The following is a 25,795-nucleotide window of genomic DNA, read 5'->3' as shown; positions in this document are numbered from 1 at the left end:
ACAGCGTCTCTAGGATTTACGTTCAATAAAACAACTACGTAATGTAAAATAGCTATGTATAATATTGTTTACTTTCACTTAAAAGTATAGTAACATCAATGCTTCTTAAACTTTGCCTTGGGCTGTTTGTGCGACCTAGCGTTGTTGTCGAAGAATTTTTTGTAGTTCGCGTTTTTGTAAAGGTATGGTTTTACTTCGTTTTTCGCTTCAGGCTTGCTGTGCTTAATATTTGTTTCTTTCAATTCTTTTTTCGAGTCAACAACTTTGTTCGTTTCTTTGCGTTCTACACTGTCAGGCGATATCTTTCTTTTGCGCTGTTTCGTCGCACTGTCATCAAGTAAATTCTCTTTAGTTTCAACGACGTTCTTGTCGTTTTCTATATGTGACTTAGCCTGTTGTAACTTATCGAGAACTTCTGTCTTAATCATCTCGTCCCCTTTTCCTATCGCCGCTATTTTCGCTTCTTTATCTTTGTACTCCCTTATCTCTTCCATCTGTGAACATGTTCATACGGTTAATGTGTGCGTGCTCGGACATTGTAAACAACTATAAGCAACTTATTGTTCACTATTACAACACATCGGAGCTAGCAACTGTAGGGCACTCTCGGCCGATAGACCGCTTTTAGACGCCCCTACAACGGCCGGTATTGACGATATAGACGGCGACTAACATCAACTTTATCAAGCTTTAAAAACCCTGTAAAATTCGTCGGTTCCGTGATATCTTTTAACTTGGGGTACAAAGTTACTCGTATTTCCAGTTACGAGTTCCCACGAAACTGATCCTAAGTGTCCAGCCAAACGATCTGCACAAAATTATTTCAAAATTACTTATCCATATAGAGATTGGTTTTAAATGACTTCGCAAGTTCGCAGTAGTGACGGAGATTGGTAATTCACGAGATTTTTCTTTTTTCTACCTAGGGGTAAAAGTTCACGTTGAATGCCATCTATAACGTCAATAGTGACTAGGAATGTAATAAGATAATGCAATAGCCAGTCCACACATAAAATTAGTTTTAAACAAATGTATTTAAAACTAATTTTCGAGTGAATACATTGTCTTGTTAGCTCCAGCACCGCGGCAACCTAATAAATGAAGTTCTCTAGACTCAGTAGAGGGGTAATTTAAATCGATTTCAGAAAACGTGCGCCTTATCGCTTATAAAATAAGGCTCAAATTATCCGCGCAAAACGACCGAGCCACTGAGACCAGAAAAAAAGCCTGTGAAGTGAAAACCAAATACCTGAGCTAACGAGCGATATTTTCTGTATCTGTCATAAGGCGGTATGAACTGTTTCGCGTCGACGTTCAAATCGGACACCTGCAATTTCAAACGTGCATCACTGGTTGTTCGTTGAGTGGGGTAATAAATAGGAATGGGTGTTATGGAAGATCTTTATTCATGTACTTACAACACAATATGTGTCAGTATTATAGGAGGGTACGAAGGCTTGTATGTCGGGGTGGCAGTCGGTCAGGTCGCTGAACAGGAGCGCCGCTCGGTCCAGGTTGATGCGTTCCTCGCTGGAACAAGGGATTGTTTGAGAACAGTCCGAACTCTGTCGAGTTTTTGTGAAACAGCGAATATTCCCTCCCTCTTTTTATAACCGGTATATAACTTTTCACTACACCAGCAGTGGTATCATGGTCGTGTTTTTGTCACTTATCATACCATTCGTCACTTTTGCACCTACGCATTTGTTAGAGCGTGACAGGTATGGTGACAAATGATAGACAGCCGTCCATCTTGACCCTGCAGCTCGTAAAGGCAGATTGTTCAAAAACTGATGAGAAACTTGCATTTGATCCACACTTGTGGCAAAGTAATTTGTAGTAAGTTTTGGGTTGTTTCCTTATGTTGGCTGGTAGAATTGACTTTTAAATGATGAATGTGAACGATAAATATTTAATAACGTTCATTCGATTGATATGGATGAAAGAGATTGTTTAACCCTCGTGCCTTGAAACCATCGCAGCTTTGCTATGCTCGTGATTTAGTTTTGGAGTTTTTCGCTTGCTCGTGTTAAGAACAACTCAGCCCCCCTGTAAAACAAATAAGTATTGTTGTTACCTATATTCGGGGTATTGCGAGAGGTCGTGCAGGTTGAAGGCGGAGGGCTGGTGCGCGTTGATGGCGCTGCTGATGCTGGACGGCATCGGGTACAGCTGCGGCTCCAGCGGCAGCTCCCGACACTGGCACATATAACCAAATTAACTTAATGCTTTGACCGCGAACACACTTAGTTATTTTAAATGATAAATAATTATTGGACATTTTACACGAATTGACTACGCCTTACAGTTTATATATAAATAAACACAGAAGTAGCCAACATTTGCCGTTAAGTTGATAAAGCAAAAACAAAACTATGTGACAAATACCAAAAGTTGGTGAATCAGTAGGACAACAATTATTAATCCCACTGATTTATGCAGAAATTAAATGGTTTATTAGAAAACACAATTCCTCAATAAGGGCGCTACTGGACGGTCGACGCATTCTTAATACTTTCACTGCAATGGTTTTCTATTAATAAGCGCTTTTCGCTACAAAGTGGAAAAAGGGTGTTATAGGCCAGAAACGTAGCTCGCGCTGGCAGTGAATGCGTTTAATAAGCACAAAAATCCTCACCGATAACAGCATCCTGTGTATGGTGATGAGGTTCTGTTTGACGAAGGGCGGCATGGGCGAGCAGCACGCGTTCACGCCCTGGATCTCGCGCGGCAGCGTCTCGGCCAGCGCCAGCAGCATGTGGTTTGGCAGCAGGTATCTGAATTACATTTCATTTTAGGTTTTGTAGATGGTAGACCAGCAACTTTGAAACCCCCAAAATACTATTTAACGAACACAAAAAAGAAAAAAACCCCAAAAAGACAAAAAACAGAAAAAAAGCTAAATGGCAGAATTTTGCTTATAGGTTTTTTAAGGTTGAATGCATAATTTGACGTTTAAAAACAAAAGGTTGCCTCACAGGCCTAGGAGTGTAACAGAGACTTGTCATACGCTTCGCTTGACAGACAGATGAAGTGTGCCAAAGGGAAACCATCACGTATATGAACAAGCCATGAGTGCGAAAGAGGCAGACTACATATGAGAAAACGTTACCATTTTTGAGTTCGAAGTCGGCCGAGTCGGCCAAGATCATATTGCCGTATTTTTTGACGTGAAAAATATAAGAGAATCAAAAAGAAAAATATATATTAAGTAATTTAGTGAAGATGGTGTCATGTTGTGAGCCGGGTTTAGTGTTTCAGGGCCAAAAAACCCAGGAAAATACACATTTCACAGGTAAGTAATTATGATTTTCCTAGCGAAATTTTCGTAACGATATTTTATCAAATTAACAGCATAAAAAGTGTAAAAAGCCAATTTATACAGTTCATTATAAGTTTTTCTTCAATTGTGTGTTAATATTTCATCATATTTTAGTCAATAATTTAGAATATTTTGTTAAAAAACCTAAACTGTTACTTTACGCTAGGGCTTGACCAAATGTTCATATGACTGTATCGATAACTCGTCGGTATATTAGTAGGTATGGAATTAGTTGTTCACAAGACATTATAACGATATTAACCTTTATAACCGACTTAAAATAATAACGATTGTTATAACAACTTTTTTGAAGGTCCACATGTTTAGCGATAAATGTAAACTTCACTTTCCAACACAGTACTTACATTTTAACCACTTTTCCACGGCTTTGCCGCCAATACAAGGAAACACAAGACAGCGCATACACACCCAACCAAGGAAAAGGCGCGAAATTCAAACTTTCTTTGGTAAGTCAACTCTTTGCGCCTACTGTTAACACAGCATGTGTTTATGTTAACGACATTGCACATGTTACACCACTCACTCTCGCATACGACAGAAACCTGCTTTATCAATGCGTGTATTTTAGTTACTAAAGTTTCCAGAACACCAAACCAGGGGCAAAAAATAAAAAAATCGCAATTTTCGACATAGTTACGTAATGTGCTAATTATCGCACTAGTGCGGTAAAGTAGCTCCATATGTACTGTAAAATAAATATATATTTGACATGTGTATATATTTGACCATTTTGATGCTGACTGTAATGTTTGTAGCCTCGGTTATCACTATCAGTATTGTTATTTACTATGCGTCTGCTGTAAAAGAAAATTAAAGGTACTATAGGCGCTAATAGGGTCTAAAGGTAGTAATAATACTCATACCTATAACATTTTTTATAAAAACAAACACATTTGAAAAAGTAGTCGATAAAGCAGTTAAACATCGATAGATTATTAATATGTTGTAACATGACATCACTATTTTTGTTCGCACATAGACAATTTACGCACACACTTGCATTTCATTTTTGGTTTTGGTTTTGCATTTCATTACACTTTTGAAGTTTGACAGTCGTTCTATACTATCCTATTTCTATGGTGTGTAAGGCTGTATGAAATTCCTTTACATATCATCTTCACTCATCGCACCTGATATGTGGTATTTCCGGACCTAATTTGAAGTAAGTCATGTCAACATTTCATTACAAGTTTGAGAAAAATATATTTTTATAATATTATGTATGCTATTTTTAAGATATTTATCTATGGGCCACAAGTTGCCTGAAATAAAGCTATTAATTTAATTTCAAAACTAACTCGTGTTGTATAATTACATACAACAATAAAATGCAAAAGGTGACTCGAGAAATGTGGTCAGCGTCCTAACCAAACACAGTTGATAGGTAATAAACTTACATGGTCCCCTCGTCGAGCTCGCGGGCCTGCGCGTCTCTCCACTTGTACAGCATCTTCAGCGCCGACATTTGCCGCGAGTTAAAGGACTTCTTCGACCGCAGGTATAGCGGCATGTGGCTGTTTTCGTGGATCACTTTCTTGTTATATGTCTGAGGGCAGAGATGTGATGTTATCTAAAAGCGTAGGTGTCGGTGGCGGTGCGTTTACAGAGTTGCATTCATAACTATTCAAATAAAAAGCAAGGTACAATTGTTTTAAGTTGTCCGCAGGTAAAGTCCAAAAAGAGGAATTGTAAATATTGTTTTATGTTCAGAAATTGTGTTCACATATTTATTTACACGTTTGCTAATGAATTGTTAGTCAAAAAATATGTATTGTATTAATAATTGGTACAATACTAGTATGAACAATGTATAGTTATTTATCGCATTCAATGCCAACGTTTTCGTAACGCTACGCTCGTAACCGCTTCCAGCGTTTTCCCGCTTTGTAGAGGAAATCTACTACGAACAGAAAACCCGCCTAGAAAACTCAATGTGTTAATACTTGATAATAGTTTATATTTCTATTATTATTGTGGTATAAAGCATGTTTAAATATTTATTAGATAACTACTTATATTAAATAGTATCCTATATTTTTTTCTATATGTGATATTAGTAATATTCATATCGAAATATTACTTTACAGTAAATATGGTGGAACTTTACCGCACTAGGGCGAAAATTTGCATATTACGTTACTGTGTCGAACATTTAAAGGGCCATATGTACTGTAAAACGTTGTACGATACATGTGCGAATAGGTAATTCGCAACTCGTGTCGATTTAAAACTCTCCCTTCGGTCGTGTTTTAATTTATCGCCACTCGTTTCGAATTTCCTATTTTTCGCACTTATATCGTAATGTACTATGTACTGTGACATATTGTGCTACTTTCTTGGACACGTGCGGGAAAGAGCCATATGTACTGTAAAACGTTGTACCATACACGTGCGAATAGGTAATTCGCAACTCCTGTCGATTTAAAACATTCCCTTCGGTCGTGTTTTAATTTTCCACCACTTGTTGCGAATTTCCTATTTTCTGCACTTGTATCGTAAATAACTATTTCATGTAATGTTAATGTTTGAGTAGTACTCACGGTGCCGCAGATCTGCCGGCTCTGCTCTATCACGGACAGCAGCAACTGCGGCTTGCCGGCGGCGGCGCGCAGCAGATCCGCCTTCATTTGTCGCCAAATGTACAGCAGATAGTGCGTGTCCATGCGCGCGTACTCCACCAGCTCCTCGGGCAGCGGCCGGATGCGCCAGTCCGCGAGCTGGTATCTGGAACGACGGAAATTCATAGAACAAGGGTCGAATCCCAAACCAAGTATACTTTTCATCTCTCCTATTCGGAAAGTTCACCTTTCATAGACCGATAGCCAGGTGGAAAATTTCATTTCCCACCTTAGGGTGGAAAGTAATTTCTTTTTAATTTGTACTTCGAGCAACGGCTAACAGCCATATATGCCGTATTATTAATTTTCAGACCAAGTATTATCAAAATTATACGTAAATGTTATTAAAACATTATACTTTTTGTATTTAATATTTAAATGTATGAAATAAACATAAATATTCGTTAATAAATAATTCAATATAAATGACGATGAATGTTTAAAATATTATTATTACATACATTCATTCTGTTTCACTTTTTTTAAGGCGCGTATACATTAATGCCCTTTCGGAGACAAATCAAATTGTCTATGGATTTAGATCTTTTTTCGATCAACATGTAAATGGCGCCAATTCCAGTGATAACCTACATTTCTTGTGTTTGACTTTCCTCATAGTCGAAATGAACAGTGTTTTATTCTGGTAAAAGTAACCATCTCACTTTCCACCCTTGATTAACAATCTACTAGAGTTACCAAATGCGTCTTCCTGACAACATACGTAAAGTATGAATTTTATGAAATGATTTTTTCGATATCGGAACCTAATCTGTAAAACAAAAAGAATTGTTTCCATCATGTAGTGAGTACTTTTGCTACTGCTAAAAATGCCGTTATAAATAGACGGGAACATGCCGTTTAAAAAACAATTTCACCATGGTAATTATATGCCTCAAATTCTTGAAACAGCCCATTCGCAGGGACACTGAATCCACATACAGTCACTGCGGATTATTGGCACACCATCACATCAGATAGCGACTTTTTTATGGCTTGATAGTGGATCAATGTCTACGCCAGTTCCAGGAATCGTCTAGTCCGAGGCTAGTCAAGAATTTTCAAAACTAGACTTGTGTAGAACATGACTTAAGTCAAAAAGACGCAATTCCCTCCAATGTACAGTCAGCGTCAAATACTTTGTAGCAACCAGGGTGTCCAAATAGTTCGGTACACCATATATTTAGTATGGTGTACCGAACTATTTGGCCTCTTTGACTGCTACAAGGTATTTGACGCTGACTGTACTTACTAGACCGAACTATCCCCTAGTGATTCTGCTCTTAGTATAATTTAGTACAGTACATGCGAAACGGAACGGGAGCTAGGAGTGACACTGACAGCAAAGCGATCCGAGTGATCCGACTGAACTAACGCCGAGCACGTGCGATGACGACCGAACGGCTCTCCGTTAATATGAACGAGACAGCACATAGCCGTCACTCCGATGCAACTCAACACGGGAGTAGGCGAAAAAACAAAAACGGTTACGTTGCATTATTATGCTCAGTTTGTCTCGGTTGTATTTGTGAGATTCTACTAGTTAGGAGCGACCTTTTCAGTGAACAAGCACGAACAACTCCAAAACTTATTGGCCCGAAGGCCACGTCGTCTGTTCGTCTTTCGTTCTTTTTGGCGGGCAGGATCATATGGACGTTCTATTCTGGATCTGATTGGTCGAATCCACCTCAGAGGCCTTAGCCTGGAGACTCTGCTCGCACTGTGTCATTAATCGCTGTTATCCGCCAGCTCTTGCTCTCCCAGCAGTACAATTACGCGCGTGCGATAGAGATAGGAACAGGCGGGTCAATGTACGAAATTCTTTGCTTAGGGTCCTTACATCAGTCTAAGTTGAAGAAAAAAGGGACACATTTGTACAGTACAGATACATTTTAAGATCTTAAATAAATCAAATAAAAACTAACTTCTTGTCGGCGTCGACCTGGCAATACTGCCAGAGCAGATGTTTGAGCGAGTTCCCAGAGCAGTTGAGCGCGCGCGCCGCTTGGTGCGTGTCGAACAGCCCCACCACGTACACGCCGAAGTCGCGCTGCAGCCACACCACGTCCATCTCGGCGCCGTGGAACACCTGACAAATTAACGAATGATATTTATCAGATATTTCATAGTAAGCAGACCGTCTTCAAAAATACCACCATTGATTTGACGAACCCAATTCCTTTGCCTTGACAGACTTCAGAGGAAAACCTTGCGTGCAGCACGAATAATCAGCGCATCATGATTGTTACATGCAATTCTTATTTGACGTTATCGTACGTACGTTTTTAGAACGAGAGAATAATCGAGAGCCTAGCAAGCGAAACATCTTGCTTTGTCAAAACAATAATTTATAAACAATGTCTTAGGTTTCTTTTGACTCAGACCACACTATATAAAACGGGGTAAAAAAGTAGTGCTTTTGCTTTACCAATTTCTGATTGCATATGCAGCGTCGAGGTCGATTACACATAGACGTATATAATCGAGACTAAATGTTTTGGCTTTTAAGCCAAGAAACGTCAGCACATAATTTAGTTTTTAAACTATTTTTGAAGCAAGCAACCCTAAACTAAACCATTACTAAATATAATGTATAAGGTGAGATCGTGTTGAAAGGAGAACTTACTTTGAGTTTTTTCGGGTCCGTGAATACCAGGTTTAGTTTGTGAATGTGTTCCCTTATCGCTAGTGTGTCTATGATGAAGTCTCCACCTTCGTTTGTCGAGATTTGTACAAGGCACGTTATCCCTGAAAACAAAATATAACAACAGCTTAAAATAGAGCACAGCCAATTATAATCTATTTTCAAGAGCTTCCTAAGGAAAATTATGACATGTTTCTTAAGTGTTCCTAAAATTTACTATAGTTAATTAATTAAAAACACCCCATATCAAATGACCTAAGATCTTAACAATGTAATAATAAATACCAAGATAACCACTATGTCAAAACCGTAGCCAAAACGTGTTTTAGTTTCATGTTTGGTGCCATACAAACCCGTGTTAAATCACGTACTCATTGTTAAAGTTTTTGTATATTGTCAGTAATTTTAAAAAGTCATTGCATAGCCTTCGATATGTTATTTGTATCAGTTACGTAAACGCAAACTTCAGACTAGACCTATTTTTGACCAAAGGCTACGTAAAATACAGGAAAGCTTAAAGTAACATCTTACAGACGGGCTTAAACAAGAAAGTCATTCTTGGGTAATTGCATAAAAATTCTACAACAAGATACCAAAATATGACACCTAGCTTACCTGACTCTAAATTTAAAACTGTTGTTAACCTTTTGAACGCTAGGAACACCTAAACCCAACGTTCCTAGTCGTTCCCATAGCGCCAAGGACACCTATAGGTGTTATGGCGGACGCTGTCAAAGTTACCTTCACACTTTCGAGTAAGGTTTACATATGAGCTTGGCGTATGAGCGATGTTTGTGTTTATGACATAAAGCGTTCAAAGGGTTAAAAGCAAACACGCATTTCGCAAGCATACTACAAAATAAGCGATTATATCATGGATAAGGATCTTTCGCAATATAACGCCCCGCATTAGCAATTCAGTGCCATATTAATTCAAATTGTAATTTATAATTTAATGCACAATGTAATGTTTTGAAAAAATGTGTCCCACTGAGTTTATTGCCGTTCTCCTACAATTTAGGAGGGATCTAAATCTTCTCGGGTCAGAGGTGTAGAGTTAGAGCTGGCGTAGATTTATTTGTCGTTTGTAAGCGTATTGTAATATGCCTACTTGAAAAATAATGTTATATAATCTTTATTATAAGTAACGCAGACAAACTTAGTTTTATTCGAATTACCTTGATAACTCCTGTAGGAATGATGCTCCACGTCCACAGCGAACTCTGTCACGCCGGTCAGGTGTTCCACCAGAGCGTCCAACTGTTGCTCTGTGTCGATGTACGTCAGCGTGGTCTCGGTGAGGGGCTTGGGGTACGCGGGGGGCGTCGGGTCGGGGTCGATGAAGCATCCCGGCGGGTGGTATATGTCCAGTTCAACTTTGTATGGGTGCTCGTACCTGGAACGTTAAATATTATACTATTTCAATATCATCTTATAGTGATTATGAGATAAAAGTTCAATCAGTTTGACAAATTAACACTATAATAATTTTGTTGTTTAAAAAACAATAAGTTGACTTAATTATTTTTTTACGATTGTACTCTCCATACTTGTAAGTAACAATAAGTACAATCACAATACAACGATACGATATTAGCAATATAATTTTAGAGTTTCATTGCCGGCCTTTAAGAATTAAGCATAAGCAATAAAAATGTTGTATACTGTAGTATCTTCAAATACATAGGTACCTAGTTTTACTTAATATTTATTTTAGGAGCGTGAAAGGAACGAATAGGAACTAATAAATAATCATTAAAATAAGTGAAATTTAAACAGTTTTAAAAATATATAAAGTCTGTCAAGCCATTTTATGTTTAATGTTATGATTTTACAGTATGTATTTAAACACAAATGACATTGCGTATGAATAAATATCTTCCGTCAGTAGAAAAAAGCGGCAAATTTGAAAAAAAGTAGGCAAGTTACGGAACCCTCAACGGACATGGGGAATGATGCGTGTTCTGACTCGAGTGACGTGTAAAGTCTAAGACAAATTCATATTTCGAATTTGACAGCTAATGCCGATGGTTACACAGTTAGCATAAAAAAACGCATCATACAGCGAAATCATCGGCTGTCAAACTCGGGATGCCATATTTTCTAAACTTGTAAGGCAAGTAGATAAAGGAAGTGTCATACTAACCCAACCGCCTCCCCCGTGTCGTTATACAGTATGTTCAGCGCGAGCGGCTTGACGCTGTTCGGCTTGTCAGAGATCTTGGGCACCCACAGATTGTCAGAGTTGTCGATTGTGTCCTTGAACGAGAGCTGAGGCCGAGGTATGTTCTTAGCGCCTATTAGCATAGTCGATCCCACCTACAAATAGATAATTTTCGAAAAATTAAAACAATTTTTTACGCATTATATTGCGTAAGTATAATTAATTATTGGGCGACATTATAAGATTTTAGATCAGATTACTGAAAAAAAAAAATACGAAGGCACCCTGAAGCAGCAAGGGGTTCATGTAAATGTACGGAGTTTCTTTGGAACTTGTCCGGACAACTGCCGTTTTCGAGCCCTTTACAGCGCTCGTGGCCAGCGGGAGACTCTCAGATAGTTTTATTTCGTGAGTTACTATCGCGGTAAAATGTCAAATTGATAGATTAAGCGCATGAAATTGTACACCATTTGTTAACTATTAAAAATAACAAGTACTGGTTTCTATTAGCACGTCTTTTTATCTTTCATTATAATTTTTTTTTTTTAAACAGACTCACTTAATTAGTAATGATTTTTTTTCTGATGGACGTTTAGGTAAACGCGCGAAAAGCAGTGATTTTGTCGATCTTATTTGTAAATGTTGTTAAGTTTGGACTGCTAAAAATGGTAATTTTGTATTACACATATCCTGTACTTCAACTTTAATAAACTACATTTTTGTTACTATAAATTTGAAGTAGTGTAAATGAAAGTTAGACGAAATCAATTTTCTCCAGAAATTACTTCAAAACAAGTGACAATTTCTCTGAAAATTGACTTAATTTCAACGTAATTTTGATACTTAAACAATCTACAACATTTGCTGAAACTGTTCTTATACATCATTTTGTATAATTTACTACCATAATTTATATGAATTTTTAAAAACTATACCTTCTCGTCACCTATTACCGGGGACGCACGCTTGCGACCTCATTATTATAAGGCAAGATGAAAAAACGTGCTAATAGAAACCAATACTTGTTATTTAGATATTACGTAACAAAAGGTGTACAATTCCAACGACTAAATCTTTCAATTTAAAATTTTTGCTCTAAAATCGTTACCGGGCTCTTAAGATAGGAGTTGGAATCAGGAACATGTCATCATCAGATCATTCTGTTAATTATATATAAAATATAGAACGTTGCTTAGACATTCGTGAACGATATCTTGAACAAAAGTAACCAGCGGTATAGTAAAAAAATTTTAAGGTTGCAATAGCGGTCATTGACTTGACCTTTATCCCGAAATCGTAATTTTCTAGCGATAAATAATCTATCTATACAAAACTGTCGCAAAAATGTCATCCCTTGTGTTTCATAGTACAGGGAGCAGAAATCGCAAACCTAAAATAATAGAGTTGTGATTTTATTAGTACTCTTTCATAGAACAGAAAAAGGAATTAAGGTAAGTATTTGAAAAATATTTATATTTTTTATTGTTTAGCTATCGAACATAAGAAAGTAAAACGTAACCATACTCTATATGTTTAGGTATTCAAATAAAAGTAAACAAACAATTTTTACATTTCCGTGTAGTTATAGGCAGTTATAACATTTATTGGTTAACACTTTCGCGACTAGACAAAAAAGTGAGACATACTCCAAGGACCACTAGCACCCACTAGTTAGGTTCCGAAGTACCTATACCGATACAGACAGAGAAAAATAAGCTGGTAGTCTTCAATATATAAATAAGTATCACAACTAAAAGCGTATACACCACCACGTACCACGAACAATTATCGAATGGTTCTAATTGCATTTTGGTTTACCTGTCGGGGGAGTTTTCAAAAACACCACGTCTAATGGGAAGATAAGACGTAAACAAGATAGCGCAGATAAAGTAACTACTTGTTTTTGTCAAAGAAGTTTCGAGTTTATTACTTGTGCATGAACATACTAATTACAATAACTTGTCAATGCTACATTGTACGTTTGTACTAAGTAGTAAAAGATAATCCCTGTAGATGCAGGGCCGGCCCGCTTTTTAAATGCATATATTGTTATTCATATTTTTGTGTCTAGTTCAAAATGTTATTTTCCATTATCTGGTTATTGGCTCCACGTTGTCTTTGAAATAACATTAGGTAGGTTTAGATAAAAAGGTTTAAATTGCCTTGTCGCCAGACGATACTGGAAAAGTAAAATAAATATAACCGGACCGAGTGTGCCCCACCCCTGACTCTCGACACTCATAAAATGTAAGGCTGTGGTATCGCCGGCCGCGGATAGCTGAGTAGTTAGCGGGTACTGCCGGCGGTGTTAGTGCTCAGTTGATGTTTTTATTATTAAAAATTACTTCATCTCCATGTAGAAATAAACAAACAGACTTAAACGTATTTAAGATTTATTTTTGGATGTAAAAATGACATATTATCATTAAATTAACACTTGCAATGACACCCGTACGCACCTAATGAGCTCTTGGCTCCATCCTACCCTGTATTATGATACACAAGCGATGAATTTTTTGCGACAGTTTTGTATAGATAGATGATTTATCGCTAGAAAATTACGATTTCGGGTTAGGGGTCAAGTCAATGACCGCTATTGCAACCTTAAAAATTTTTTACTATAGAAAATGTTCTTTCGCATTCCACACTTGTCTGACACTACAGACTAAAACAAAAGACACTGAACATAGTAAGGCGGATCGGGTAGGGGCCACCCCTACCCGATCCGATAGAAGGGAAAGGGCGAGGGATTAGCGACCACTCATTTGTCACAAAACATTGTTTCCTAGTTCCTACTCCGACGAGATCATAAGATGCAGAATAGTAAGTATTTTAAGTGTCTCTTCGTAATCGTAAACCGTAGTAATTGTTTTTTTTTTGTAAGTACGAAGACATAGATGGGCAAATTCAACAGGTTGTTACATTTTTATTTGCCTATACAACGTTCGGTAAATTCCCGGTTACGGCTGGAAATTACCGGTATTTTACCGACTGTAATATTGGTCAAATTACCGGGTAACCGGTTAACCGGTTAGCATTCCCTAGGTAACAGAAGACAATAAATTTTTAAGTCAATAAATCTTTGATGCATGTTTTGAACCAATATTTTTTTTCAGAGTTACTCTTACTGCTTCTACTGACAGTGCAAGAACTCGTATGCGAAGTACGTTACATTGCGGTATTTGCGGTATTCAAGCATTCCATATAATATAATTATTATTACAATAGATAATAGAATTAGATCATTCGCCATCCCAATAAATACATAATTGACATCATAAATCATATTCAAAGTCAATCCGAGAATTAGAGCAGATTTTTTAAAAAGCATTTACGTTAATTCGTAATGTCATTATTACAAACAAACATACATACGATCAAGAACTTTACATACATATATACCGCAAGCAACATGGAGCACGAAGTGGCTGCCACAGCTGGGAATAGTGGGAATCGAACCCACTAGCCTCTTGACGGACTGACATCAGATTCTCACTGCACCATTTGCAGTAGGGCCAAATACTAAATTACTTTTTTATTCAAGTAATAAAACAATACAAAATATACCCTATTTGGTCCGTTGTCATTGGCTCACATAGATAGTGGTAAGTAGAGCTACTGTCTCTGTTCTAGGCCTTTAATTAACAAAAACGACACGTTGACCTTAATTCCAGCAAGCACATACGCTCTTCTTAAATTTAGTACAGCCGTATTATTATCGCGTCACATATTAATGATAACAAAATAACTAGAAAATAAACGTAATAAGCGTTTACTAGCTTTTATACAAGAATAGTCTTAATCTTTTCAAAGGCAGCCATGCGGGTAAAAGGAAATGTAGTCCTCATAATACAAATAAATTATTTATCGGAATCGTAACAACTCGCGATGCATCCAATAATTCGCTGTGCGGTGTGTAATAATTATGTGAAAGTATTATGTATGACTACGTTGAACTAAAGACTTTTAGCAATATACGTACAATTTGCAAATTATATAATCATCAGTGAAGGCTACATACATACATGAATGTAAAATGATATCGATACTAGTTTTAGCTGGTAGCTCTTGTAAATCGATCTGTATTATTTCATTCTCGGAATACTATTTAAGTCGATTTGACAATACATGGTGTTAAATATTAGTTTAGTTATACATGGAACTTAGTCAATATTTGGAACAGTGAAATGGATGAACGGAATAGGCGCGTTGTGAGCACCAGGCGACGGCGAGAGGCTATGTGACCGTTCCTTCCCTTGGTACATTTCTGATATAAGGTACGTATTAAATCTAGGATTATTTCGATGAACCTGTAAACTGTATATTTGCGATGACAGCGGGTGAGTGGTTCTCGCTGGGCCTGTTCACGGTCGTCAGCGTGACAATGTGTATGTTTATTCTGCCTAACATTCTGTCACTGTGTGTAGTCGTACCTGTATCTTGGCGATGACGGGCGAGTGGTTCCAGGAGGAGACGGCGGCGCCCGGGCGCACCGTCGCCGTGAACTTCTCGCTGGGCTTGTTCACGCCCGTCAGCGTGTCCATGTTTATGTTCACTCTGTCCAGCATACTGTCATTGGCGTCTGTCACTTTGTCAGTATTGTATTCGATGTCGATTCTAGAACAAAATAAATTATTGTTAAACAGATACAATACAGTTTTGGTAAGTATTCTTCTGTGTTAAATATATGTAGGTATTATTACGCTTGTGATATAGTCGTTAGATTTGTAGCTGGCCCCCAACGGCTTATCCTTTGTCTATTGTTAACTAAAATGGCGCGTGCCACTACCTGCAAAAAAGGGCTCGGTCACTTTAACCGGTTATTTAATTACGACTCCTATGGTAATTGAAATAAGATTCAAAATGAACATATGAAAAAATAATTTGCGATTTTTTGTGTGGTCCCTATACGGTTACTGAGTGCCGGCGAGTCGAACGCTACCGAACCAGTCTAAAATGTGTCCTCGATATGCGTAACAAAGGCGCGTTATCGGTGAGCACACCTACACTGGTTTTTTGAGCGTTGGACTAGCCCGCGCTCAGGTGCCAATTAGAATTATACGACCCTTTTTTTGCAGGTAGTGGTACGCGCGGTTTTAGTTAACAATAGACAAAAGTTTAGCCGCTTCGGGCCAGCTTCGAACGACTATACCACAGAATTTGCAAACGGCTATAGGCAGCTAACGAAAACTAACGAGATGTAGGCCGATTACAGGAACGGCGCAACAGTATCTCGAGACAGAGAGATATACTACCTAAATAGAGAGCGACGGGTAGACTATCTCGCGGGAGAGATACTGGTTCGCCGCTCCTGTCCTAGGGCTACTGGTACGCTTGATTGATACGTCGTGGTTTACGAATAATTTAAGTAGGAAATGGCGAGATTTTGTGCAATAGGCAACGAAACCAAAAAAGCCCTACACTTGGTAACTTAGTAATTAGGGAAATGTTTAAGTTGTTCGATATAGTATATTGGGCTCTAGCTATTATGCCACACAACATTTAGCCGTGTCTTACCTTCATATTTATTACAGGCGTACACGTTTTAACCTACAAACTGCTATTTTGAATAAATCGGTATAATATATTTATTTAACATAATTATAGGGCGACCTAATCAGCGTTTTAATAACATCATCAGATTTATTTTACTTTTATTTATTTAATTCGCTTTTATATCGATAATTAAATTGTAAATTGTATCCGGTTTTTTACACAGCACTATATACGTAAATAAGCAAATTAAATTTACATAAAAATATATGAAACAGTTTATGTAATTATCAACCAACACAGTCAACTGTGAAAATTTCAATGTTTGCCCAGTTAAAGTAAACAAGTATGCGTCACAAATATGTATTTCAGAAAAAAATATGCATTTTACGTTTTAAGCGCTTAGAATTTTTCATCGAGCGACGCCGGTGCGAAGTCACATGAAGTTTTGTCATTTATCAGACTGCGGCGAAATGAGCTAGATATTGTATGTCTTATATCAGCAGATCTAACCGTGCCAACGTATTATGCCCAAAAATAAGGATAACTCCGATTGACAATAAAGCGACATTGATAGCGCGAGAAATGAGGACAATCGAACGAGTCACAACCTTGCGGCGGTTTTTATAAAACGGAAAAGGTTTTTACATTGTTTCGCTTGTCCATGTCGCGTTTTGCGAACTCGCATAATGCGCGGTTTTGGACTGTGGATCTTGTGGCTTTAGGAATAAGGTCTATTAAGTTAATAATGTTTGGTGCGTAAAAATAAATGTTGACTACTTGATACATCTTTTCTGTTTAAAGTTCGGTAAGTGAAGCATTACTTGTTCAGTGAAAAACGTCTAAGATATGTGTCATTGAACGAAGGTAAAATGTTTGACATTCGGCCATGAACAAATCACCCTATACACATAATATTTCAAAGTAAAAATCTCGTATCTGAGTATGTTACCATACGAGGTTTTAAAAATTGGTGATTATTAGCGATTGCTATTTATTTATCATCGGAGGACAGACGACACTGAAATGTATTGCTCGGAAAATAAAACTCAAAATTGCTTGAGAACTACAGGCTATTTAGGGCATGGACCTTGACATTGTTCCATACTATTATCATATGATATGCAATTCGACTCCGAAGAAAACGTGACCTTGTAATGACGTCTGGTGCCTTGCATATTTAATTATACATTAGCTTTTGACCGCAACATTGTCCTCGTGGTACTATTGCAAGCAGGTACAGTCAAGTGCAAAAATATGTATCGGTCGAATCGTCTCATAAATATGGTACTACGCTCTTATTACACTGGAATAAGATGCAATGGGACATATTTTTGAGTAAGATGTGTACACCCATATTTTTACACTTGACTGTACCTACACTGCTTTTTCGGTTCACTTTAAAGTTTGTTCTTATAAAAGTTCAATGTAAGTTTGTACGTTTATTAACGCAGTAAACAGTGTATTAATAGTGTAGTTACACTAAATTTGCGATTTATGCTTTTAACCATTATAAATAGTTAAATTCTTTCTATTCCTACACCTACAAAAAATTAAATAAAAATATTAGGAAGTGCCCTTGTAAGCTATAATAATTAATAGTTAAATAGATAATAGTTAACTTAATATTATCACTTCTCAGCTACCTAAAGGTTGTCTGGTAGATATAGCTCTTTACCCATAAGACCGCCTGTTGTCACCTCTGTCTTCATGTATTATGTATGTCTCTCTGTAAATGTTTTTTGAGGTTTTGCAATAAAGAGGATTTGTATTGTATTGTATCCACTACAAACAAAAACGAAAAAATCACTATTGGTTAAAAGGGCCTCATATGGCCTCATAGCGACCATATTCTGCGTCGAAAGAAAAACGCATGAAAACTCGAAAACACGCGTTTTCCCAAACATAAGACTAATCTAGATCGATTGTTTACCCCCAAAAACCCCCATATACCAAATTTCAGCAAAATCGTTAGAGCCGTTTCTGAGATCCCGGAAATATATATATATATATATATATATATATATATATATACAAGAATTGCTCGTTTAAAGGTATAAGATATATATTTCTGTGTTCTCGGAAACGGCTCTAACGATTTCGCTGAAATTTGGTATATGGGGATTTTTGGGGGTATACAATCTAATATGGTCGCTAATTTCGTGTGGTCGGCCACTGTCCGTCTGGTCCAGCGGGTTAAGACGCGGACTGCTAAACGAGTGTTACGGGTTCGAATCTCGCCTGGTGACTAACTTATGTTGTTTTTTTATATGTTCAAGTTCATAATAAATAATTTTTTTAATTTTTATTGTTTTAGACAAGTTTAATTTAGTAAAAAAAATTACCTATGTAATAAGAGAAATTGACAATAGATGGCGTTACTCTGTGACAAGTGCTGTAAGGTTAAAATCGATTGTAAATAATAATAATTGTCAGTTCACATTTTACTTTTTAAGTTTATGTAGATTATCACCTATACACCACCATATTACAATAAATAGTTATAACAAAGCTCGGTCGCCCAGGTACTATGGCTAATATGTATTATAAATGCGAGATTAACACTATCGGTTAAGCTTATGCCGTCAAAGCTATTTAGATGAAGTTTGATATTGCGAAATGGGAAATGAGATTTAAGAAGTTTGAGTATTGGGAAAGGACATACTATAATACCACATAACGTAAATCGGTAAAATAGGGAGTGGGATATGGAAATATTAATTATATCCAGATCCATACGAAGTCGCAAGGTGAGGCTAATTTAAAAATAACTTACCGTTTTAACTTCACAGCGGGCAATTCGGTGATCATTATCTGATTTGACTGGTGAACAACATTTTCGCTTAACTGGCATGCTACTATGTTGAAGTCCGTGAACGTTTTGAATAGGTCATATGAGGCCCCGGATGGTAGCTGGTTGGACGATCTGATGGATTTGTTCACTTTTGTGTATCCACCCTGCAATGTATTACAATTTATTAGAAACGGAGATATTTAGCTAATAAGCTCTGAAAGGAGATTTTAGCGTAAGCTAGGCTACTCATAAGTTTGTTAATTTTCTTATTTATTTAGATAAACTTCAAGTAACGTAGTGGTACAAGTAATCGGCAGGGGACCAGTAACACGACAAGTCCCGACATCTTCATTTTATCCAAGAAAATAAGGGTAGGGAATCGATCTCCTAATACGGCAACATTTTCTGCCTCCGCAAATATGATCATATCTCTGCTTTCCGCTGCCAGCGTGGCTGGCTTCCGATTCGTCAACGAAGTAGTGCTCGCATGCTTTGCTCTTTATACTCTGTTCTCAACGATCCACATTCTCCTGTATATCTCAAGTCGCTCTTTCAGTTTTACGGCGTATCTCGCGACCGTCAGCTCCGCTCTTCTGGCAATATGGCTTTATCCATACCCTCTCATCGAACTGGCTTCATGTGAAACTCGTTCTGCGCGCAGGCGGCGCGCCTTTGGAACGCACTTCCCCTTAATATAAAATATGCCTCAAATAAATTTGCGTTTAAGAAATCGGTACGGTTTTTCTTTGCTAGTTAGTATGAAGGAAGTTTCTATTATTTAGTTTATATAATTTATATATATATATATATATAATGTATGTATTAATTGTTTGTTGCTTATGAATGTTGAATCTTAGATAAGCTTTTGTGTTATTTTGTTTATAGTACCTAGCAGTAGTAGCTAATAGCACCGCCCACAAACTCTCTGCTTTACCTTAAGGTTGACTGGTAGTGAATGCATTTTGGCATTAAGTCCGTCTTTTGTACGATAAGTTTTCTTTTGTGCAAAAAATTTAAATAAATAAATAAACACTGTGCAGCTACTGGACGGTGTGGCCACATTAATAAATCGGCATCCTAGAGAGGAACTGCGACTACTTTAGATGGACCTAGTCTAGCCATAATTTCTGTTACAAAGTTATTTATACATAACTACTATAAATTAAAAATTATTGAAACATATTTTATATATTATAAAGACAAACTTATCGCGAATTTAAAATGCTCAATGATTAATACGTGATATTTAATGAAGCAGGGACGTGCCTCAGAAATACGCAGGATTTATCATGACCTCCGTCAGGCATTTTGTCCCCTTACGAGTAGCTCTTATAATTTTCTATAACAAACTAGATTAATATGTCGCGTAGAGCAGGCCTTGTTTTCTAAGATACATAACTCTTTTTTTATCCACAGGTTCAAACATTGACTTGCCGAGAGTCTGTAAGTTGCCCCAATAACTTTGGAAAATTAATTCATGTCCAGGTTTGGGGAGTAGGAGTGACGTCCTCTAGGTATGAGCTTTGACAAAAGATCAATCTTTTATCCTGGAATGTGGTGTTGCAAATAGGTTAAATTTAAGCCTCTGATGCGGTATTTTATTACACTCTGGCAAGTGTATTTACTAAAATGGATCACTTTTTCGCACAAATTGGGCTCAGTTATCCTTTTATCTGTATCTACTCACAAAACCATGAAATACACGAGATGATAATCTTGCAGCACTTTGTTAACTACATCTGCCGCTTCTTAAGATCTGTATTCAGAAAAGGAAAACATTGAAAATCGTAAAAAAAAATTGTCACCTGAATAACATTTTTCAGAATAATAATGTAATATTTCCACTAAAAATGGTGCGTAAATTAGGCCCTCTTTGCTTGTTCCTTAAAAGGCATGTATTAAGGTGAGGGCTGGCATCATGGAATAATGATTGGAGACTTTTTATTCGTTATTTGTCCCTTTATTAACTATATAACATAACTTTAAAATCCTAGTCTCTAGAGACAATTAGCTTTGTAACGGAATTTATGGCTAGACTAAGTGGTCGTAGTTTCGCTGGAGAGAAGGTTTAAAAACGGGTTTATGTTTTGACAGTTAGTATCGCTGGGAATTTAAACATTTGGGTATGGTTACTTAACGGGAACAAAAGGTATAAATGTATCAAATAAAATTACTTAGCAAATAACGATTAAAAAATACCCCAAATTAACCTACACATAAAGCGGTACCAACGCATCCAGATATTTCAACACCGCCGCATATGTATATTACATATTCAGGCCATGGCGCGCACCTGAGCTTACACTTGTGGCCTAATGAACCAAAATGACTATTCTAGTATATGCAAATAACATAGCTGTAAATGTCCTCGACCAAAACAGTGGATCGTTTAATCTTGTGTCGGGTTTTATGGTACCGTTAATTTCAAAGGTATCATGTGTTATGATTTTGTTCTTTATTGCATTAAAATAAAACCGAAAATGTATTAATAATATTCATATCCGACATTTACGGTAAAGAAGATGAATGAAAATGATTGCTAAATGTTGAACTTTCAAAGTCATATTGTAGACACAGTCAAATTCGAAAACTGTATGGCAATGAGATAAGGACCACTATAGATCAGTTATTTTTGCCGCGGCAACTAAACAGTAAAAACTTCGGTTTCCTTAGAACATGAATGAGTATCAAAGCAAATTGGAGACACTGACAGTAAAGAAATCTGTTGTTTACCTCTGCTTCTTTGGGTATTTTATAGACAAACTTTCTTTGCTTACTGTAAATTACATTGGTTTTTGTTTTATTTTTAAATTATTATGCGAAAGTCGTCAAAATAATTGGTGGGCAAATTGGGCGAAAGTATGAAAATACACATACATAATGTTACAACATTTTCGTAATGTTATTAGATTCGGAACTAGTTTTGGCAAAGAAACGCTACTCATTGAATGACATTCTGAATGTTGCACTATAAAAAACTTTTTTCGTTCTGTAATAAAAGATTCAAATGCAATACGTACACTTGCATCACTAATGTCAGCTGCAATTAAATGCCCCAGGACAGACTGATTTTTAAACATCTGTGAATAATAATACTAAGGAATTATTTCAACAATAACATTTCGAGACAAGTTATGACATAAAGTAATTCATCAGTAGTATATTTCACCACTACTCAACCAGCTATTTAATCAGCTTATGGACCTTAAGTACGCTCAATGATTGCAAATTGTGTTTTATTTGTATTCCATTATATAAATTAATACCTGGTAACATGCAACCTTTCAATATGATGCTTTCTTTTTAATTAGTTTCAAGATGTGTGTGCACTAGGCTTGTAACTATTTCTAGCAGCCATTGAGGCACAGCACAGACATTGGAGAGCAAGAAAGAAAACAAGGTGTTTGTAAGGGATAACATGATGTGTCAACCTTCCACTGTCAATCATCAGCTTTATAAGATAGTGAGAACTCTGTATTATACGCAGAGATCGGACAAATTTGCGTCATTGCTCGCAATAATGTGGACATGACTCCAAAATTAATCAAATATGTAATCATTTAATTAATTTCTTACTTGACTTAAATTTTAATTCCTAGTCAATAAATACAAAAGTTTGTTAAAGTATAGATTTATTAAGAAAATTATCAGTATTTTTTCAAAATTTTCTGCAGTCAGTCTACTTCAAAAATATACTTAAGTGCTGAAAAACGCCGCTCGCACTCCACTGATGTTAATGGGGCAAACTTAAGTAGTTTTATAGGAATATTATTATTCCAGTATAATTCAGAGTTTATTTTCTGTTCTAAGTTGTGGGCGATAACCTCAAAATCGGGATAAACTAAACAAAGAACAGAAAATATATATAAAACTACTTAAGTTTGCCCCATTAACATCAGTGGAGTGCGAGCGAAGTTTTTCAGCACTTAAGTATATTTTTGATGTAAAAAGAAATAGACTGACTGCAGAAATTTTGGAAAAAATACTGATTATTTTCGTTAATAAATCTATACTTTAACAAACTTTTGTATTTATTGACTAGGAATTAAATTTTAAGTCAAGTAAGAAATTAATTAAATGATTACATATTTGATTAATTTTAGAGTCATGTCCACATTATTGCGAGCAATGACGCAAATTTGTCCGATCTCTGATTATATGTAATATTATTCTGCCCTCCTAAGCCCAATTACGGCATCAAAGAACTCAAGGTATATGTTTGCAATGAATTATGATTTGAGATACGGCTAATAAGTTTGTGAGGGCAGTGTTATTTATTATGTTGAACAAAAGAGATGACCAATAGGCTTAATTGGAGTAATAAACAAATTTATGTAAACATGTGTAAACTTAAAATAGTAAATTCACTAAAATTAGAATGAAAAGGTTGGACATTCACATGACACATAAAAGTTACACTCTTGAAGAATTTGCTCCATTTGTAATGGGGTATGGTGATGATGATGAAGGAATTGTTACATAAAAAAAACACTTACCAATTTGGTTTAAAGCGTTTTTTGTATATAGTACTTAGCACTAAAAACCACATTAAGTTATTCTAAAGATCAAAAGGTTATGTACTGTGCAGGCGGAAGGCATTAACTCATTATGTCTCAAAAAAAAAAAATTGTCCAAAATGTCTTGGCTTGCCAAATGGGTATATGCCTTATATTCTTTATAATATAACCAGGGATTAAATACCAGTATATTTTTCATACAAATTAACCAGTATTCAATTTCAGTATCTCAGTTGTTTATGTTTTTGCATTTCAGTTAGGTAAGTTAATTATTCATTGTCTTTACCTAAATACTATTCTATAATATCAAATAAATATTTGGAATGCTATGTGATTTTTTGATTTTTAGTTACTTATACCATAGTGATCCTTGACTATAACAATTAAAATTATAATCATACCCCTTGCATTTTGGATGCAAGAATGATTTTGTGTTTTTACAACTTTGTTTATTACAAAATTGTTTGTACCTATAATTTGGCCAGTTGAAGACATTCCTGTAGGGCTAAGATGGTTGGCTCATTATCAATTGTGACCATGCCTGTCACATTCTAACAAGTATGTAAGCACAAAAGTGACGGGCATAGTGACAAGTGATAAAAATGGAACCATGCTGCCACCACTGCACCCAAAACCCCATGATAAGTTTATAACTCATATGCAATGCAACATGACATTTTATTTTTAAAACAAGGCACTATCAGCTTGCGTGCAATTAACAGTTTAGGAGGAATGAATGCATACACCATTTATATATAGTAGTTATTGTACCCATGTTAGCTATATCTGCAATGTGTTGGCAAACAATTGTCAATCTACAATCAAATCCCATAATTGGTTATGGAAGCATGCCCTTCATCATTGTTATCTCTTTCTTTGTTTCATGCCAAAAGTCTTATTGCACCAGAGTAGTATAATTATATTATTAGTCTTGTCAAAAATCAGTTATAACAGTAAACCAATTGACCGATTGACTATCCCTAGTCAATTTCTAATTTAGCTAGGTTTACAATATTTGAACAGAGAAATCTGACGTGACAAAACATAAAGCCAGGTAGTTTAAGTGAATACATTTACTGAATCTAATAAGACAATAAAAAAATCTAACTCAGCGATAAGAAGTAAAACCAAGATTATGGACATATTAAGCCAGATAGACCGTTTAAAATGGGGGTGGATAAGACACATGCTTAGATGCAAATTAAACAAATGGAGCAAACAAGTTACCCTATGATACCCAAGAGATGGAAGTAGAAAACAAAGACGTCCAAAAACAAGATCTAATTAAACAACGTTGTACCCAAGGATCGGAAATAAATGGCTATATAAATAAATAAAAATAAGATAGCAATGCAAAATAACATAAACCTGATAGCACAGTTTGATAGATCCCAGTACTATGAAGTGTGAGATCAAGGAAATTCTACGAAGTGTGAATACACAAATAAAAAAACATCTTCACAGAGTTAGTTCAAGATCATGAGGTGCTGCAGTGTCGAAACATCAACTTGATGTATGCTAGTTACGAAATTGTCAAAAATGTTTTTAGTAAATCGGTGCTTTCTATGCTAAAGAACAAGAACCTAATGAACAGCAAAATCTGTTAACTTTCAATTCTCAACAACGTCCCAAACCACATGATTATGACTATTATTACTCAGAAGAAAACACATGCACATTGTTGTCATAAGAAAAAGTGTCGAAATAATTTGTTGCAACACGCACCTGTGTTACTGATGTCAAATGAGGATAAAACTCCGGGGCCTCTGGATTTAAAACGGAATTCATTTTGTTGACCTCAATAGGCAACTTATTAGTGTAAAAACGTTTAAAATAAAATGTGCTGTGAAGTATTCCAGTCCAGTCAAAGTAACGAATGAAATGAATGAAAAGTCGCCATGATTCATCAGATACAAAACAGATAACAAAATAAAATATCATACTGAATGAATGAAGAAAGTTTGTCTATGTAAGTAATGTTGTCAGGTGTAAAATACTTCACGTTGTGTTTGTGTCCTATGATTTTTATTACAAGTTCAAGTACATCTTTAAGAATAATTCAAATCATCACATAAAAAAATATCATTACATTTAACAGCATACCTATAACATCATAAGTAAGCCGAATAGCATAATAGTCTGAATTGACCAGTTGACTGAGTTGACATTGACATGTCATGTTTTTGACAGAGAGGTGGACTGTTGGTGTGAGGAGGGTGTTGGGT

General features: G+C 36.2%; 1 protein-coding gene across 1 annotated transcript; it reads right to left on the bottom strand.

Annotated features, from left to right (window-relative positions):
• Positions 1 to 39: 39 nt before the first annotated feature.
• LOC133527274 (exosome complex component 10) lies at positions 40 to 25,464 on the bottom strand. Its single transcript, XM_061864258.1, has 14 exons — positions 25,296 to 25,464; positions 19,036 to 19,217; positions 15,200 to 15,383; positions 10,749 to 10,921; positions 9,781 to 9,998; positions 8,585 to 8,706; positions 7,884 to 8,047; positions 5,884 to 6,067; positions 4,741 to 4,889; positions 2,639 to 2,777; positions 2,078 to 2,199; positions 1,419 to 1,530; positions 1,250 to 1,327; positions 40 to 494 (listed from the first exon to the last, which is right to left on the bottom strand). Exons 1-14 carry the CDS (start codon positions 25,356 to 25,358, stop codon positions 96 to 98), a joined length of 2,289 nt encoding a protein of 762 aa, XP_061720242.1. The 5' UTR covers positions 25,359 to 25,464; the 3' UTR covers positions 40 to 95.
• Between the last annotated feature and the right edge of the window lie 331 nt (positions 25,465 to 25,795).

This window comes from Cydia pomonella, chromosome 1 (genome assembly GCF_033807575.1).
Source record: "Cydia pomonella isolate Wapato2018A chromosome 1, ilCydPomo1, whole genome shotgun sequence".
NCBI classification, from domain to species: domain Eukaryota; kingdom Metazoa; phylum Arthropoda; class Insecta; order Lepidoptera; family Tortricidae; genus Cydia; species Cydia pomonella.
The sequence above is the reverse complement of the archived record's forward strand: the minus strand, read 5'-3'. Positions and strand labels throughout refer to the sequence as shown.

Excerpts from the sequence above, each read along its gene's own strand:
- LOC133527274 (XM_061864258.1), bottom strand. The coding sequence starts at position 25,358 with ATGAATTCCGTTTTAAATCCAGAGGCCCCGGAGTTTTATCCTCATTTG. Across the intron at positions 8,707-9,780 it reads TTCCTACAGGAGTTATCAAG|GGATAACGTGCCTTGTACAA; the intron begins GTAATTCGAATA and ends TTTTGTTTTCAG. Across the intron at positions 8,048-8,584 it reads CGGACCCGAAAAAACTCAAA|GTGTTCCACGGCGCCGAGAT; the intron begins GTAAGTTCTCCT and ends TTAATTTGTCAG.